Genomic DNA, 18,724 nt, shown 5'->3' with positions numbered 1-18,724 from the left:
AGAGTGCACGATTCGCATCAGTATCTTTCCGACAAGGTAATCTTGATATGTGATATCTATGTTTTTTTCTTTGTGAAAGCGATCAATAATAATAATATTTTGGGATCGTGTGCGTAGGGATGAGGATTTTAAGTAAGTCTTAAGACTACTGAGCTGGGAGTTCATTCTTTGAAAATCGAAAGAAGGGAGAGAACGTACAAACTAATAAATAAATGAACGATCAAATTGCTTTTATATGAATGAATAGAAAGAAAAATATGTTGACTGACATAGTAGGGTTTTTCTCGCAGTTTGCATTTTAGGAGACAGTGAGAGAAAGCACATGTGAATTTTATAAGGTTTTATCCAGGCATGCTTTCGATTCCCTTGCAAGTCAAGAAATTCAATTTACACTGAGTGTAGTTTTAATATTGTCATTAACCATATGTCGCCCTGCTGTGGCGTTTCGCTCATCAGACTCGATAAATGATAGGTGAAGAGGCAACCAGGGAATTCGCTCGATATTGCCTTTATACGTAGTCTCCGTGTGGACTCACTTTAATTAAAGCAGCACAATTAATTGGATTTAAAAAGTGATAATGTTTTGTGTTGACGACGTACTGCTGTAAAACAAGCGCATGTTGTAATATTCTATCATACTAATTTACTTAAACAGATTTTAGCTCATGCACGTTATAATGCCGTAGAGACAAAATGTTAAAATTTTAGTGTCAATAAAATGGATTATCTTGTTAATGCTCAGAAAAAAAAAAACATACACAAATGAATCACCATTTTTTTCTTTTGTCTTTGTCAGGTGCTCCCCTCTCCCCCATCCTGTCCTCTCTGCATGGTCATGTTCTGCTGTTGCTACCCCTCCAGCACCTCAGCTCTCCTGTTAGTCCTCCTCAGCCTCACCCCCCTGCTGGCCTTGGCTGCCCCTGCACTTCAGCAGAGATCTTCAGTCAGCAGCAGCATCAATGAGGCTCTCAACTTGGCAAAAGAGGACCCGGGGGCAGCAGAAGGAGCTGCTCGGACACATAGGAAAGTGGACAGCCTGCTCCAGAAACCCTTGGGACAGGAACATGTCTCAGATATGGACTCTGCTAGTTCTCTAGCCTCGGTTCTGCTTGAGGCTCTTGACCACCCAGTTAGAGAGAAGATGATCCAGGGGGATTCTGAAGAAGGATTTGCGATAGAGGCAATGAGGAATCAGGGAGACTTTGAGCAGGGCACAGAGAAATTGGCAGAGGTAGTACAGCAAGGGGAGGAAAATTGGGGACAAGAAAAGCCAAAGGATGAAAGTGAGAATGTGATGGAGGACAAAGTGAACACGGCTGAAGGAACGGGCGGGCAGAGACAGTCTAACGTGGCCAACCCCCTCCAGCGCAAAACCAGGGGCTATTTCCAAAACATTGACCTCGGGCTGCAAGACAATGAGATCCTCCCGCCTCTAAAAGGCTATAAAGCCTATAACCAGCAACTGGCCCAGGCGACCAAGAAGCTTAAGTGGCAGGAGGAGCAAACGAAAAACCCATCCCAGCTTGACAGAAACTTCATGGATGATTTCGATTTTGTGGAAGAAGAGGAGGAGGAGATTCTGACCCGCAAAGAGGAGGAGGAGGCACGGGCACGGGCAGAGCAGGAGGAGGTGAGGCGGCAGGAGGCCGAGGCACAGGAGGCGCGTGAGGAGGAACAGAGATTGGCAGACATTGCCTCTGACATGCTTCTGGAGTACATGGGCAGGAAGCAGAAAGCATCATCCTACATGAGAGACATGAAGGCGGCGGCTCTTCTAAACAATGTGGCCGAGGACAAACGCTCAAACGAGGTGGAGGATAATGACGACGATGATGAGATGGATCCCCAGACCATCGACAAGTTGATAGAGATTTCCAGCAAGCTGCACTTGCCTGCTGACGATGTGGTCGAAATAATCAGCGACGTTCAGGAGAAGAAGAAAAAGAGGAAGGATTTACCCCCGAGCAACACCCCTCGTTTCCGCCCTCTAGTTCCTCTCAAAGCCAAGCCGAGGCCTCAGGCATATCAATATCCTAAGTCACCTAAGAAATCCTCTTATACAGTCGATCCATATAAGAAATGGTACAAGGAGAAAAACAAAGGCAAGCTCAGCAAACAGGACTACTGGTTTAAGCCGCAGAAGCAGTTTCTGGCCTATCCCTCGTTCCCCTATTATCAGAAGCCATATCGAGCCTATTACCCAGTCTTCTTCCCACCCCCCAAGCCGCGGTTCTATACAAATCCGGCTCTGTCGTTTGACTACAACTTTGGGGGCTCCATGGGGTACGGTCTGAAGCCTCCAAGCCGTAGGTACAGAGACAGGCCTAAGGCCAGGGACTGGAAATGGGCGCAACCCCCGCAACGCCCCCAGAGCCCCTACCCACAACCGGACACTGTCATATCTAATTACATTCTCCCCCATCCCCGAACTTACCAGGCTCTCCCTATGCCCAAACCACGTTCTCCTCAGAGCGGGAGAGCACCTTCTTACATCTACCCACCAGACTATGTGTACGATGAGCCGGAGTCTCCACAGGAGAGCGATGAAGAACTGGAGAACTTCATTGAGAAGATTTATTACAACCGTAGGTTATTTTAGTCAGCTGGGAGTTCAGGATATTCTAAAGCGATGAAACAAGCGATGAAAGAGTGAGGAGAAAAAGCTGACAGGGAGTTTGAACGACAGGGCTGTGAAAAGACAGTTAGGTGTTTCTTCTCCACTCTTGTGTTTTGATACATTCCAAATCAGGAACGGAAGAGATGGTGCTGCTTTATCAGAACCTCTCTGCGTGCACTCTTTTGGTTTCTCTCGCAGTTTACATTTTAATTTGGTGAGAGAATACACAGGTGAATTTGTAAGGTTTCATTCAGGTATGTTTTTGATTCTCTTGCATGTGGAAAAAAAGAAGAAAAAATACAAAGGATAAAACAAAAAGAAACCAAAAACAAGCAGACAAAATGGTCAAAGAAAACATTTTGGTGCCAATTGCAAGAGACCCATGTTTATACAAAGATTTATTTTCTTTAGGAAACACTTGATTCATTGAAAAGCAAAGCTTGGGGTTCGAATTCTTGATACTGCAGGGCACAGTAATAATTGCTATGGCACTGGTTACATAAACAAGTAACTGTCAAATTATTACAGGCTTTTCCTGAGGGTCTGTTTGATTGTTTTGATCAATGTTCCTATTGCCTTAATACTGATCACTGTTTTAGCTCATCCATGTGCATGCAGGTCTTGCACCACTAAAAAAAAAAATTCTGTCACGCACGCTGTAAACAATGCTTGAAACTAAATCTTCCATTTTATTCACAGAAATGCAAAATGATGAATATCTTTGCTAGGTCGCTGCCCTGTCAATCTACTTGGTGGAATACCTGTACACATGTGATTTACTGTAAACTTAACATCTTGCCAAAATTTTGAACAAATTTTAAAAATGCCCCTGTTGCTATGGGTTACCTCCAATGCTCAACCACTGAGTACAGGATCTTTGTCTTGAGAGCCAACAGAACGCTGTATAGTAATGTTTGTTCCTAAAAAGTTTTAAAATGTCTGAAGTTTGTGAGGAATACTCTAAGGGTGAACAGTTTGCACGTCTATCTGTATTTGCATCTTTAAAAAACAAAAAAACAAAAAAACAAAACAAACAAAAAAAGACAAATTTGGGGAAAATTTCCTTGATCAAACTGTGATTATTTTAAAAATTAATAAAAAGAGAAAAAAAAAACAAAGAAAGACAACTCTAATTACTATAGCAAGTGTTTTCATCAGTGAACTGTCTTGTGAAAGGAATTTGTTGTTGTCAACTTCCCGATTGTAAGTTGTACAGTGTCAAATAAACAAGTGTGTGTGCAATGTGTAAATAACAGCATGTTGATTACTAGTTTTGCTATATGACGAAAATAAAAGCAATTATTTTATTAAAGTCAGTTTTTTTTAACAAATGTCTTATTGGAACGTCTTTGATCAGATCCTGAGCAGAAATTAATTAATTTCTGTACCACAGAGGGTTCTTGCCAGGACGATATATGCTGTTTCTTATCTCACCTGTAGCAGAAATTACATTTGACGTCACAGAGAGTTTGAACCAGCATGCCCTGTTCATCTTTGAATTTTATCTCTATTTTCCACAAGCTTTTTCTCATGCTGTATTACAGCAGAACACTGAAAACACAAACTGACTGACTACAGAGACAATTTATTCTCCAGCTACTCACGTACCTACAAAGATCTCGAATGAAACTGATAGATATGCAGCTCTCTGATTCTTAAAAAACCTTTACGAGTCACGACCGCGTTACTCACGGCATCCTGTTCCGCAACAAACATTCATCGGAACATGTTGTGTGATTATTAAGATTGAACGTGTTTACCAAACATCAGAGCAAAACACGTAGAGAATTACGTGAAAGAAGATGTAAGTGCATCTGAATGCAAGCATCTTTAACTAGCAAAAAGCCGAATCCATGTTTTCAACCTTCTGAGAATGATGCTGTTCAATAAGACGCCACTAGATGAAAGTCATTCGCTAATAAAAAGAACTTAGAATAATAAAAGGCGAGTAATGTGAAGGGAATAGACATGGAGACACACTGAGACCAAATGAAAGAGAGGGGTGGGGAGAGAGAAAGCTGCAGTGATTAATGAGTCACATGATTGACGGGTGAGTCATCTACTGCCATGCACCACTGCAGAACCTCAAGCACTTATACCCTCTCCCTCTCTCTCCCTCTCTCTCACACACACAGAGGCACAAACACCAGCCCACTCCCCCACACCCTGACTTTGGACACAATGCAGAACTCAATTATGCTCAAAAACACCTGCATTAGGCAAGACGCAATCACACCTATTGCCAGAAGGCCTTGGCGTCTAATTCAGACTACGCTGCGTTTGGTTAAAACACCAGCAAGACCTCACGGCGACCGATAATAGTGGGGTTTAACCCCAAACAGACATTCATTATCGTGCTGAAGCACTCTAAACGTCCACGGCTTCCCATCCAATCGCCCTTAGTGGTGGATCCCGCTGCAAATTAACCATTGCGGCGACAGACTACCGCTTGAAAATTTTCCATTAGTGACCAGAGTGCAGCAGCTACGGAGGACAGTTGTTTATGAGCCTCTGATGTGTTTCTCTCATTCCTTTTCTTTCAGCTTTTGTGTCGAAAACGCAGAGGGCCGTGAATGAGCATAAGTGCGGTGAAGTCTCACGGCGCTGCTGTCGGAGGCTGGTGAGTCATGGCCACTTACATTCTGCCTCAACCTCCATTCTCAAACAGTTTCATTGAAATATGCAAAGAGTCTGTTAACTTACGGCGGTAATTACTGTAAATGGATGCCTGACTCTTCAAAACCTTCACACACGAAATGTTCCGAGTCATTAATGTACGCCGCGACTCCATCTGTTGCTCAGGCACGTGATCGCACGTATGCGCGCGTGCACATGCAAAAATCAGGCATAAACACAGCCTGATGACAGTGGTGCCAGTACTTCAGAGGTAAAAAGTGGCTGATAATGACTGTGACTCAGACAGCAGCTCTAATGATGCATTCTGCCGAGCCGACCGACCAACACAGCACGGGAAAAAACACTCTTGGATGAAACTTTCTCTAAGGTGCTTCAAAGTGCCTTGAAGCTCTCTGCTGCCTTTGTAGATAGACAGCCCCCATTTATGCCCTTCCTGGATTTCAGTGATTAGCCATAATTGAACAGAATCATTTAAATCTCGGAGAGGTTGTTAAAAAAAATGATAAAATGAAAAATTCCTCTTCCCCCCGATCCTTTTCTGTATGCCAAACCTTTATGCATGATGATAATTACCATGTAATTACCATTCAATTATACCCTCTGCTCTCGCCGTAAGAGCTGTCAGTGTGTCCGTTAAGAGCTGATTGCCAGAGTCTGCCGTTGTGTCTCACAGGATGTGCGTTTACGCCAGATTTTGGCGTCCTTCGATTTCAAATGTACCTGCACTGTCATGTTGTAATGTATGGCGGCGGATACGGCTTTAATATGTCACGTTCTAGAGGTTTCATTTTAAAGACTGTGTGAAATGATTTTCTTTCGGAATCAATTCAAAATGTTCCATTTCACCCGCCGGGGGGAGAATGATCTTTGACAGCACTGGCAGGGGAGGCAGGCGTCAGGCTCTCGGCTCCCAGCATGCACCAGCAGTCATGTTTCCATTAAAGAGCTTTGTGTGCTCTGACAGTAAAACAAAGAGGAACGCCATCTATCACGTTATAACGTCTGATTAATGTGGCTTGCTATCTTTATTGAAGTGTATTGATGTAAATGGAAGTATGGAAACGGTGTGTTATGACACGCAAGCTAAAAAGTGTTGATCACGATCAGCACTGCAGAAACACCTGCAGAAGGTTAACAGCGAGTGGAAAAACAACATCAACATTTCATTCATCTGCCAGTTGGGTCGGTGCCGCATTTAAAAAAGAAAAGGAGGAGGTGAAGAGGGTTGAGGAGCTGATAGAGTCAGAGAGAATGGAGGGAGCGAGTGAGACCGAGAGAATAAAGGTGAAGGTCTGAGTGACTCACACTCTATAAGTACTTATCCAGCAGCTCTGTAAAGTGGCCGACCACCTTCAGAGTAACAAGCTCATTGCCTGGCTTCTATAGCACTGAACACTCGTGTTTTATTTATATATATATATATATATATATATATATATATAGGTGTTTCTGCAACTGTGGGCACTTTTGTTCTAGGGGTTGGTTTTTTTATTAAAGGTTATAGATTTTAAATAGACTTCAATGCTTTTTTTTTTTTTTTTTTTTGCCATGCCTTCAGCATATATTTGGTCCATTTATATTTATAATTTATATTAATATTTATATATATATATACACATACACACACATGTGGTCAGAATTGTTGGTACCCTTGGTAAATATGATCAAAGAAGGCTTTGAAAATGAATCTGCATTGTTAATCCTTTTGATCTTTTATTTTTCAAAAATCACAAAAATCTAAGCTTTCATTGGAGAATAAGAATTTAAAATGGGGGGAAATATAATTATGAAATAAATGTTTTTTTCTCAAATACATGTTGGACACAATTACTGGTACCCCTAGAAATTCTTATGAGTAAAATATATCTGAAATATATTCCCATTCATATTCACAATTTTGAGCACACCAGCGTGATTATGAACATGGAATTATCCAGCCATGGCTATCTGTTTCACAGAAATATAAATAGTAGGGAAAACAAAGCCCAAATTCCAAATTAATCACCCATCACAATGAGAAAAGCCAAAGAATATATTTCTGATGTACAGCAAAAGATAATTGAGCTTCACGAATTAGAAAGTGGCTTTAAGAAAAGAGCTAGAGCAGTGAAAATTCCCATTTCCACCATCAGGGCAATAATTAAGAATTTCCAATCTACATAAAATGTTATGAATCTGCCTGGAAGAGGACGTGTGTCTATATCGTCCTAATGCACGGTGAGAAGGAGAGTTTGAGTGGCTAAAGACTCTCCATGGACCACAGCTGGAGAATTGCAGAAAAAGGTTGAGTTTCGGAGTCAGAAAACCTTAAAAAAATTGTCAAACAGCCCCTACATCACCACATGTTGTTTGGGAGCGTTTCAAGAAAAATTCTCCTAGCTCATCCAAAAACAAACTCCAGCATATTCAGTTATCAGACACGACTGGAACTTCAAATGGGACTGGCTTCTATGGTCAGATGCAGTGGTGGAAAGAGTACTGAAAATTTGTACTTAATTACAAGTACTGTTACATTGCTGAAATAATACACAATTACAAGTAAACGTACTGGTGTCAAAACAGTACTTAAGTAAAAGTACAAAATACTCTTCTCAAAAACTACTCAGAGTACTACTTTTTAGCCAGCTATATTTAATGAATTACCAAAAAATATTAATTCATATCAAACATCTATGTGGATAATAGCTACTTTGAACAAAACCTACTTATATCTTATTGACAATGTATGTGAATTAGTGGTCATGATGATACAGGAATTTCTAACTTCAGTACCTTGAAAAATATCAATATTAAAGTACCCGTTATCCAGAAGTTGCAACTGATGTCAGTGTTGTGATGTATTTTCAAGTGAAACAGAATATTGAATAAAGGGCGGGGTTTTATTGTGGTGCACCTCCTCTCCACCTCTTGTTCAGAGCAGATTCACGGTTGGATAGGAGTGGTTAAGAATATCTGCTTGTTACGTCTGGCATCACGCTTCACTGCTTCTGGGTCCTAACGCTCTGCCAGACGCCCCAAGAAAACACCAAACTGTGCTAATATACACCCACGATGTCATATAATACTGAAAAATTATAACCCTAATCTCCATACTGAAACCCCAGATGGCCAGACAGTGATTCAGCTAAAATATTAGTGTCTGAGACACTGTGAGGACGGAGACTGTAGTGTGCACAGTAATATTTTAAATGCTTGGCTTAAATGTGTAATATTAATTAAATAGTGCTCATAAATGGCTGTTGAGATCCAGAAACAGCAGTCCTCACGTCACACTTAACAAGAGGATTCTCCCCAAGCCGTCAAACTGACGTCATCAGAGTGAAAACGCCATTCCGGAGCGGGAACAAATTTTCAGTTTTTGATTAAAGATTACGACGGCAGACTTTTTTTCTTTTTTTTCTTGGGGTATTGACTTGCACGATTTAATTGTTCACCACAAGACTAGTAATGTGCACTAAAAATGTAAGTAGGGTAATTTTTGATTTCATGACGACTAATCATTTTCAATACATTTGGCAAAACTACCACATACTGTATACCGCCATATAGATATTTTAATATCTCAATTTTTTTTGATGATTTTTCAATCATTATTTCAAGCTTTGAGTGGTTTAATCCAAGTCTTCTAAAAAGACACGTTTGTTTTATGTGATGAACAGATTTTAATAGGCTTTTATTTACATACATATAAACATTGATCAGTTACAAAAATCTCAATCTTAAACATTTGCTCATTCTGTGTATTTGTGTCTTTAAAATAGAGTAACTTTGTTGCAAAAGCTTACAGCAAAGAAGCTTGATTTAAAATTTGATTTCAAACTGAACTGAATTTACAAAAAAAAAGACAAGTACACAGTCAGTAATAAAATTATAAACCAAATTACCTCAATTCAGTTGAGGTATTCAAAATATGACAACACTGAATTTTTTATAAGCAGTGATTTAAGTGCCATATATGTTATTTATTTAGATAAATGGAACATCAGATGACCTGTAATGTCTGTACAATGTATTGATACAGTTAGACAGACTAGGATATTTATATGTACAAATCATACAGATATCCCATTCCGAAACATTTATAGCATAACCTTACATTGTAAAGAAATTAAAGTTCCATCTTTGATTGTTGAACGACTTTCTGGTGCATTTCACTTACAGCCAATGCAATTTCCAGCATTTTCATCGGTCAGGCGTGGATCTATTCTGAATGGTTGATAACTTTTTAATTTAAAGTTTAATCCAGGAGCAAAGATAAATAATTTTTACTTTAAAAGCACGGAGAGATTGCGATCGCACACAGTCTGCGCGCAAGCAATATCGGAGAGAGGACAGGCAGTTCATTTGTATAAATTAGGCTTATTTGAGAGCTCGCATCCAGTTTTCTGCAGTTACATGACTGTGTTCTCATGTTACAATAAAGCGCTCGCCACATTTGTGCAGGAATGATTAAAATTATGCGGAATACCTTCAATCCCGCGCGGACATTGAGACTCTGTAACTGACAGGAGACGGTTGCGTGTCAAACTCGCTGTCGGAGAGGAGAGAGACGCAGCGTGTATCGGTGTATATACGGTAGATACTGCAGAAAATAAGTAATGGAACCGTGTCAGGTATTTCAGTATCGGTATCAAAATATAGATATTTATGATAACACTACCATGTTTGTTTCTCCAAACTTTGACTCCATAGTTACGCTGAGCTCCCTCACTGTCCGATCAGCTCTTCAACACTGCTGCTGCAGCGGGCGGCGGATTTTCCCGCGGTTCAGATATCAGGGCTTTTATTGGTCCGTTTACGATCGGATACCTTTATTGGCTGCTGAAGTGCCGTCAAAGGTTTGAATGTCAATTCAAATTGTGGGCGTACTCAGTTATGAACTATGATTTAAAAGTAACGAAGTAGATTATTTTGTTTAATTTGTAGCCTACTTAAGTACAAGTAAAAGTACAGCTTTAAAAATATACTCAAAAAAGTACAAGTACCCCCAAAAACTACTTAATTACAGTAACGTGAGTAGTTGTAATTCGTTACCGCCACCAGATGTAAGTAAAAAATGAGCTTTTTAGCAGCAAACACTCCAGATGGATTTGGTGAAAACGGGGATAAAAAGTACCCCATGTGTACAATGAAATATACTGCTGTATTTTTGATGTTGTGGGCCTATATTTCTGCTGGAGGTCCTGGACATCTTGTTTAGACACATGGCATCATGGATTCTATCAAATACCAACAGATAAAAAATCAATAAGTGACTGACTCTGTTAGAAATCTTATAATGGGATCTTCCAACCGGACGTGTTTGGATCTTCCAACCGGACAATAATCCAAACACAAACCTGAAAAACAATACATAATAGGTCACTGAGCACAAAACCAAGCTTCTGCTGGCCATTCCAGTCCTCTGACCTGAACCCTGCAGAAAATGAGTGGGTGAACTGAAGAGAAGAAGCACCAACATGGAGCTGGGAATCTAAAGGGTCTGGAGTGATTCTGGATGAAGGAATGGTCTCTGACCTCTTGTCAGGTGTTCTCTAACCTCATCAAGCGTTATAGGAGAAAACTCCTATACTATTTTGGCAAATTGAGGTTTAATTGTTAATTGTGTCCAATGTGTATTAGAGAAAAACATTTATTTCATAATGATATTTCCCCCATTTTAAATTCTTATTCTCCAATGGAAGGTTACATTTTTGTGATTTTTTTTTGTTAAGGATTAACAATGCAGATTTATTTCCACAGCCTTCTTTGATCATATTTACCAAGGGTACCAAAAATTCTGACCGTGTATATATATATATATATGTATGAAGAGTTCAGATGCAAAAGCCTCTAAGTGCCGTCTGAAATTTTCATCTAAAATGAGCCTTTTTCTCATGCTTCTATGTTTAGGTTCAGTAATTTCACTTTAATGGCAATGAGTAGGTCCTTCTCTATGCAATTAAAGTGAAATAACTGAACATAAATATAGGAGCCTGATAAAAATGCTAATTTTAGAAGATTTCATACAGCACTTAGAGGCTTTTGCATCTGAACTCTTCATATATACATACAGTGCCGTGGAAAGGTTTTTGTCCTGTTTTTTTAACAATTAAAAGATTCAGATCATCAAACAACTTTTAATATTACACAAAGATAACCCGAGTAAATACAAAATGCAGTTTTGAAATATTGATTTAATTTATTAAGGGAAAAAAGCTGTCCAAACCTGCCTGGCCCTACGTGAAAAAGTAATTGCCCCTAAATCTAATAACTGGTTGTGCCACACATTGCAGCAACAACTGCAATCAAGCGTTTGCGATATCTGGTAATGACTTTTCACATCACTGTGGAGGAATTTTGGTCCACTTTTCTTTGCATAATTGTTTTAATTCTGCCACATTGGAGGGTTTTCGAGCATGAATGGACCGTTTACTTTAAGGTCATGCCACAGCATCTCAGGTCGGATTTAAGTCCAGACTTTGATTTGGCCACTCCAAAACCTTAATTTTGTTTTTCTTGAGCCATTCAGAGGTGGACTTGCTGGTGTGTTTGGAATCATTGTCCTGCTGCATAACCCAAGTGCGCTTGAGCTTGAGGTCACAAACTGATGGCCGGACATTCTCCTTCAGGATTTTCTGATAGAGTGCAGAATTCATGGTTCCATCAATTATAGCAAGTCGTCCAGGTCCTGAAACTGCAAAGCAGCCTCAGACCATCACACTACCACCACCCTGTTTGACTGTTGGTATGATGTTCTTTTTATGAAATGCTGTGTTGGTTTTACGCCAGATTTAACAGGACACACACCTTCCAAAAAGTTCAGCTTTTGTCTCATCAGTCCACAGAATTTTTGCCCAAAATCTTGGGATAATCAAGATATTTTTTGCCAAATGTAAGACGAGCCTTTGTGTTCTTTTTGGTCAGCAGTGGCTTTTGCCTTGGAACTCTCCCATGGATGCTGTTTTTGCCCAGTCTCTTTCTTATTGTTGAATCATGAACACTGACCTTAATTGAGGCAAGTGAGGCCTGCAGTTCTTTAGATGTTGTTCTGGGTTCTTTTATGACCTCCTGGATGAGTCGTTGTTGCACTCTTGGAGTAATTTTGATAGGCCAGCCAGTCCTTGGAAGGTTCACCACTGTTTTCTTGGTGTTTGTGAAGAAGTTTTCTTCATTTGTGGATAATGGAAAATACATTTTTCACGTAGGGCCAGGTAGGTTTGGACAGGATTTTTCCCCTTAATAAATGAAATCATCATTTAAAAACAGCATGTTGTTTTTACTTGCATTATCTTTGTGTAATATTAAAATTAGTTTGATGATCTGAATCTTTTACGTTATAGACAAATATGCAAAAAATGTAAAAAACAGGAAGGGGGCAAAAACCTTTTCACAGGAATGTGACCCTGGGACCACAAAACCAGTCATAAGTCGCTGGGGTATATTTGTAGCAATAGCCAAAAATACATTGTATGGGTCAACATAATGACTGGTTTCGTGGTCCAGGATCACATATATATGTATATATACAGTATATACTCACACACATACGTAATTTATCATAAATTGTACTGTTTTACATTTTCAAAGAGTAACAGATATAACCTTTTAGTATAATTTTTTTTTTTTTTTATTGATGAGTGAAGAAAAATGGAGCTCAATGTTTTTGGTTAAGCTGTTTTGTTTAAGCAATTTTAATAAATCATGTGAGGATATATTACATTTTAGTTATTAATTAAACATTTAAAATGTAATTTCCATCACACAATGTTAATAAAATTCTGTGGTGGAAACAAGATTTTAAATACGTTTTAAATGTGTTTAGAGGCTACACTTTATTTTAGGGTGTACATTGTAATTATATATTTAAGTTCTGAATAATATAAATTAACAATGTTTACTTACTATAGGGTTAGGGTTAGTTGCATATGATGTAGTTTTGCAAAATGTACTGTTATTAGTAAGTGCATGTACAAGGACACTGTTTATTAAATATTTTTTATTAAAATATGTTTAAACATGTAAGATGTGATGAAAATGACATTGCAGACAAAAAAGATATTTGATTAAGTGCGTATATACTGTTGGAAATTGTCAACAGACAAATTACATGAGAGTGTTATAAGTGTGTTTTAAGAGAGTCTATTTTCTAAAAGCCCACAGGGACAACACTTGAACACACACTCATAGATATTGCTCCACATGCACTCACACTCACTCTTTGGTACTATATTAGGTTCCACACTGTGTGTGCAAACAGCCCTCTTGTCTCAAGGGCGTAATCCATTTGATGTTTACATCAAGTGCTATTGTGGCAGATGGGGTAAAATGTCCCTCAGGGGTGTTTATCCTCAGCTGGGAGTCCAGACTGCTGACTGACTGAGGCAGACGAGGCCTGACACCTGAGCTCCACTGCTGTCACTCTTTACAGCAAATCTGCTTGTGAGCCATTGAGATTCATCAAATATTGAATGGCCACAGTTTCCGTGCCGTGAGAAGAAGGGGTTAGGGAGAGAGAACGAGAGAGCAGATAAACAAAAGAGGTTGCTCCCACGGAAACGGGAGGTCAGTGAGATGGCGGGGACGGTTAACGACGGCCAAGCGGTCCAAGTGGGGTAAGTGAGCTCTCCACGAGTACAACACTTAACTGCTGATGTTTTTGCTAGCGTTAGGGTGAGTTAAAAGGTCTCGGCTGGGGAAACTCAAGCCTACGAGTGTAACTCGTAGGCGGATGGATTAATTGATAACCTCCCGTTGAGGGGTAAACAGCAGTAATTGAGACTGACTGTTAAGGCACTGTCTAAGGAAAAGCCCAGCCATGTGTTAGGGATTTTATTCAAATGTAAAAACAAATAAACAAAAACAATATAAACATGTATTTTTACTCTTCACTCACTCTTTCTTTTAAAACTACAGAATGAGTACGACTGACCAAAGCAACAAAGAAGAAAACTCTCCACTGGACCAACAGGAACAGGTCAGAGGTGTTCTTTATTTTCAATGGACCAATCAGTACACAAATTAATAATTAGCTATATGTCACTAAGCGATTTTTTTTGTAGCACAGTTCTCTATATTATATTACTGCTGTCATCCAGTGTTGATGTTTGGCGTGTTTCAATGATTGTCATTCTACGGTTTGAGTTAACCGTGCCTATATAGAGATTTGACATTAGACAGAGCTCTAGAATACTTGATTCTTATTGGTCAGAAGGAACAGATCACACAGAACACGTTTTTGCATTAAAAAACGTGAAACACAGTGAAATTAAATGGAGCAGAACGCAATGTCTCCAGTCTCACTTTAAAAGTTGTACTTTTACTTATCTATTTATTCATTCTTTCTACCGCACATTAAAACACAAAACGTGATAAAAAGTAGTGCAAACAGGACACACAACATAATAAAATGAAAGCAACGCAATGTTTCTGCGTTTTAAAAGATGAATGTAGGTATTCATTTATTTTAATTTTAACTTTGCTTATTGAATGTCTGAAATAGAAGCAAGACACAGCATGTATGTTTGCATTATAAAAATAGAGCAAAACGTGAAACGCAGCACAGAAAAAAGTGTAAACATTGCAGGTTCTTAAGGCATGTTTTAAAAGTTTTACTTTATTTATTTAAACTTTCTGTAATTAAAAACGTCAGAAAAACCAACGAGACGCAGCTCTCATGTTTACATATAAAAACGCTTAAAAAGCAGTGCAAGTGAGCGCAAAAATGTGCTCTGTCTGAACTGTACCCAAACCCTGTTACTCACTCTCTTCTATTTCATTATGGGCTGCTTAACAGGCCGTTTCATGCGAGGAAGGGAGTTGTTGTGTTACACAGGAGAAATCTGAATCCGACCAGACCCCAAACATTGCTCAGGCCTTGGCAGCGACTCCAGTACACACAGAGAGTACGTCTAAACCTGTCACTGTAAGCCAGCTGATAAATGCTTACACTGATAATATGGATAAGGTACTTTAAAAATGCTGAACAGTTTGTCCTTGTGCAAATGTTCAGCACTGAAATGCTAATGCTGTTTACTCAGGTGGATGATGGGAAACAATGGCCAGCACACAGGCCTAAATTTACTCTTGGCTATTCTGAGCTGTTTGTTCTGTGGTAAAAAAAATAACACATTGTAGAAATAACATGAATGTAGGCTATAGCGTGAAATACGTCTGATAGTGCTCACAAATCTGGTTGGCATAGGTGGAGTAGGCTATGTGAAGTAATTAATTTATAATGAGTGTGTGCTTCAATAGCTATAGGAGTCGCCCTTGAACTCTGTTGGTACTGCTTGAAGTCTCTTCCGATCGATGACCAAAACATACCTCAGGTACAGTGAGAAACTCATGTTTGTCCTTAATTTGCTACTACATCAAATATAGGTCATGCTGTAATAGATTAATGATCTGGTTTGTCTGCCTTTTTAGCACTAGATAGACTCTGGGGTTGGATTTCATTGATCTGGCATGCATTCAGTATCTTGTTGCAACCATTTCAGCTGGTTGTAAATTATGTAGCTGAGTTAGCTTAGCAAAATATAACGTGTCATTACCGTATGTGTGCACTAGATGGAGGAGTTCAGTAAATGTTTTGTTTCAGTTGCAGGCGGACAGTGAGGATCTAACACTGCCCCCTAGTGGTGAGCGTTTGCACTACCAGCGAGACCCCAGGCCTCATTTTGGAGTAGCCCACTCCTCTCGTTCTGTGTCTTTCCCCCTGTGGGACAGTGATAGGCCGAGGGAGATGAAGAGGGGAGAGGAGGAGGGAGAGGAGGATGAGACCATGGAATCTGTCAGCTGTTGTCCTCACTGCCACATTGGGCTGCCACGTGATACGCTACGCTGGCATGAGGTAAGTAGACACGCCACAAAAGTTACGTTCAGAATGCAATAGTAGTATATTACATTATAAAGTTATTTATATTTTGCTGCTCACCGAATACTATACGTTATAAATTGTATACTGTTTATATATTTATATTATGCACAAACACACACACACACACACACACATTGTATATTGCCCCCCCCCAGTTAATGAATATTTAATATAATAATTAATCTTTAATTATATAAATGCAATAATTAATTTTTCATGTATTGTAAAAGAAAATCATAACGCAATCATAATCATAAATGTATAGGCTTATAATAGCATACAAATATTGTAACAAAATAAATAAATGTTTAGTTTATTGTATTGTTATAATAATATAAGAAATTAAAAAAAATAAAACAATTTGTGTGACCGGAAATGGACAATGAAATTAATTTTCTACCTATTAGATTGTGTATTATTAAAGTCTACACCTACCCCTTACAATAATGAAAAAAATAGTAATTATTATTGTACAGTGTGAGAAAAATTACGCTGTATTGATGTGCGCATGCCCAGTAGCGCCATACGTATATCCGGGCAGCTCTTAAAGTGACAGCAGTCTAATATTCCTGTTGTCTGTCATTCATGTTAATCAAACAACAAAAGAAAGAAAATCTATCACTGCTGTTGACTAAATCACTTTTGTAACTTTAATAAGAAGAAATATATATTTCATTTACAGTGAAAACTATGCAGTATTTTTATACGTTTGATTACTTGGTACAATGTAGCATTTCTAATTTATGATATATATCGTTACTGTGAAATAAAATTACTCATATTGTGATGTAAGATTTTAGTCATATTGCCGACCCAGTTGTTTATTAGAGACAACATAAAAATAGCATGACGTGTAAAATAAATTGATTTCCTTAAGAATGGTACATTTTTCTGAATTTGCTTTCACTGTTGTTTGATTTCTTTTTTTGTGCAGGCAAAGTGTCTGTTGTTTGATGGACAGAGAAACAGTTCGTCTTAATAAAACTGAGCAACTGTCGCTCCGTCTATTGATGGCTACCTAAAATAAGCTATGAAATTGTTGATATTTTTGTGAAATCTTATTTTACCTGTTTAAGTTTTAATATATTTGTTCAGTAATATATTGTAAACAATTTAAGGACTGGACAGTGTGAAATAATAGAATTGCCTTTCAATAATACAGTATTACTGTTCTTTGAGGTCAAGAACAGCATTCAACTGCTTCACTGTTTCCAAGCGAAATCCAATTATTTATTGCAACATTACATTATATGCTTTTTCATTTGTCAACAGTGAGGAAATTGAACCTTTCAAGAATCATGGATTTCTTGTCTTTACTATTCACTGCGGTGCTTATTTTATTCATACTATTATATGCTTGAAATGATGCTAATGCATTATGTGCAATGTTGTCAAATAGCATTTACTAAGGATGAATCAGGAATGTCAAAAATGTATTAAATTGCCCAAAGTTTGCTAGCAATATGACAAACATCATTGTTAAAACTGTGTACACGTGTACATTAAAATTGTTTCAAATAAAAATGTATACCACCTGGTGTTTAGCTATAATGATGTGCTATAGACACATTTTTAAACCTTTGTGTTTGATTACAGGGAAGCATGGAGGAATGAGCAGAGGCTGAGAGGTTCATTTCTCAAGCACAAACATCACGTTTCAGGTGTTATCTGAGGCAGCCAAAACCTGGGTGACTCAAAGTTGCCTCAAGCTGAGAGTTCACACATGGAGTGAATTGTCAACAAGGTTGAGTCTAGCAAACATCCTAAAGCCAGAAGTGTCCATACACCATTGGCTTATGAGGCAAGACAGGATGCCAAAATGATTTTCACTGGTTTTCTAATTCAGAACAGGACACACCTCCATTTACCATAAAAACAGACCTGCAGTGTATTGTTATTAAAATGAGCATTTTGATTGGCCATATGTACATTTATGTATATATACACTACTGTGCAAAAGTCCTTTGTATTATTAAGTCTTTAGCCATTTGTATTTTCACCAAAAAAAAGGTTTTAAGTTAGTTAACTCTTATCTCTTGCTGCAGTGTGTCAGTAGGAAATATCAGTTCAAATTTTCAAACATCAATTTTGCCATTAATTGTAATAATTCAGTGAGAATTTTGTTTGCACAAGGAGTCTGACAACAGCCAGTGCTCCACACAGAGATCTGATCTCATCATCATCCAGTCTGTCTGGAATGACATGAAGAAACAGAACAAACTGAGACCGTGTAATGGTCTGTGTCAAAGAACACGCGCGCACACACACGAAGAAGAAGGCTGACAGTCTTTAATAAATCCACATAGGTATATCCAGAAAGGGAAGGCTGGTGACACATACACAAAGTTAACTCAAGACCCGACAAACTCAAACTGCACAGACACCAATTTAAATAGACTGACCAAACAAGGATAATTAACAAGACACAGCTGAACATTGACAAAATCAAATCAGTAACCATGACAACGGTAAAAGCAAGCAAACAGAAAGTCCAAACTAACCAAACTGTAACAGACAGACTAAATCCAGAAGAACTGTGGCAATGTCTCCAAGATGCTTCAAGAAACCTACCTGCAAAGCTATCTGAAAAACTATGTGCAAGTGTAAATAGC

At 38.7% G+C, this 18,724-nt stretch overlaps 1 protein-coding gene across 2 annotated transcripts in view; it reads left to right on the top strand.

The window, feature by feature from the left end:
• The window catches only part of si:dkey-175g6.2 (golgin subfamily A member 6-like protein 2), a 34,912-nt gene extending 31,005 nt beyond the window's left edge, over nucleotides 1–3,907 (top strand). For both annotated transcript variants that reach the window (XM_058790124.1, XM_058790125.1), the window contains exon 2: nucleotides 797–3,907. In XM_058790124.1, coding sequence (XP_058646107.1) covers nucleotides 830–2,599 — 1,770 coding nt within the window. In that variant the 5' untranslated portion in view covers nucleotides 797–829 and the 3' untranslated portion in view covers nucleotides 2,600–3,907. The remainder of the gene's footprint in view (nucleotides 1–796) is intronic.
• The last annotated feature ends 14,817 nt before the right edge of the window (nucleotides 3,908–18,724 follow it).

The sequence above is a fragment of the Onychostoma macrolepis genome, chromosome 10, assembly GCF_012432095.1.
Source record: "Onychostoma macrolepis isolate SWU-2019 chromosome 10, ASM1243209v1, whole genome shotgun sequence".
Classification (NCBI taxonomy): Eukaryota; Metazoa; Chordata; class Actinopteri; order Cypriniformes; family Cyprinidae; genus Onychostoma; species Onychostoma macrolepis.
Note: the sequence above shows the minus strand (reverse complement) of the source record. Positions and strands in the feature narration are given on the sequence as shown.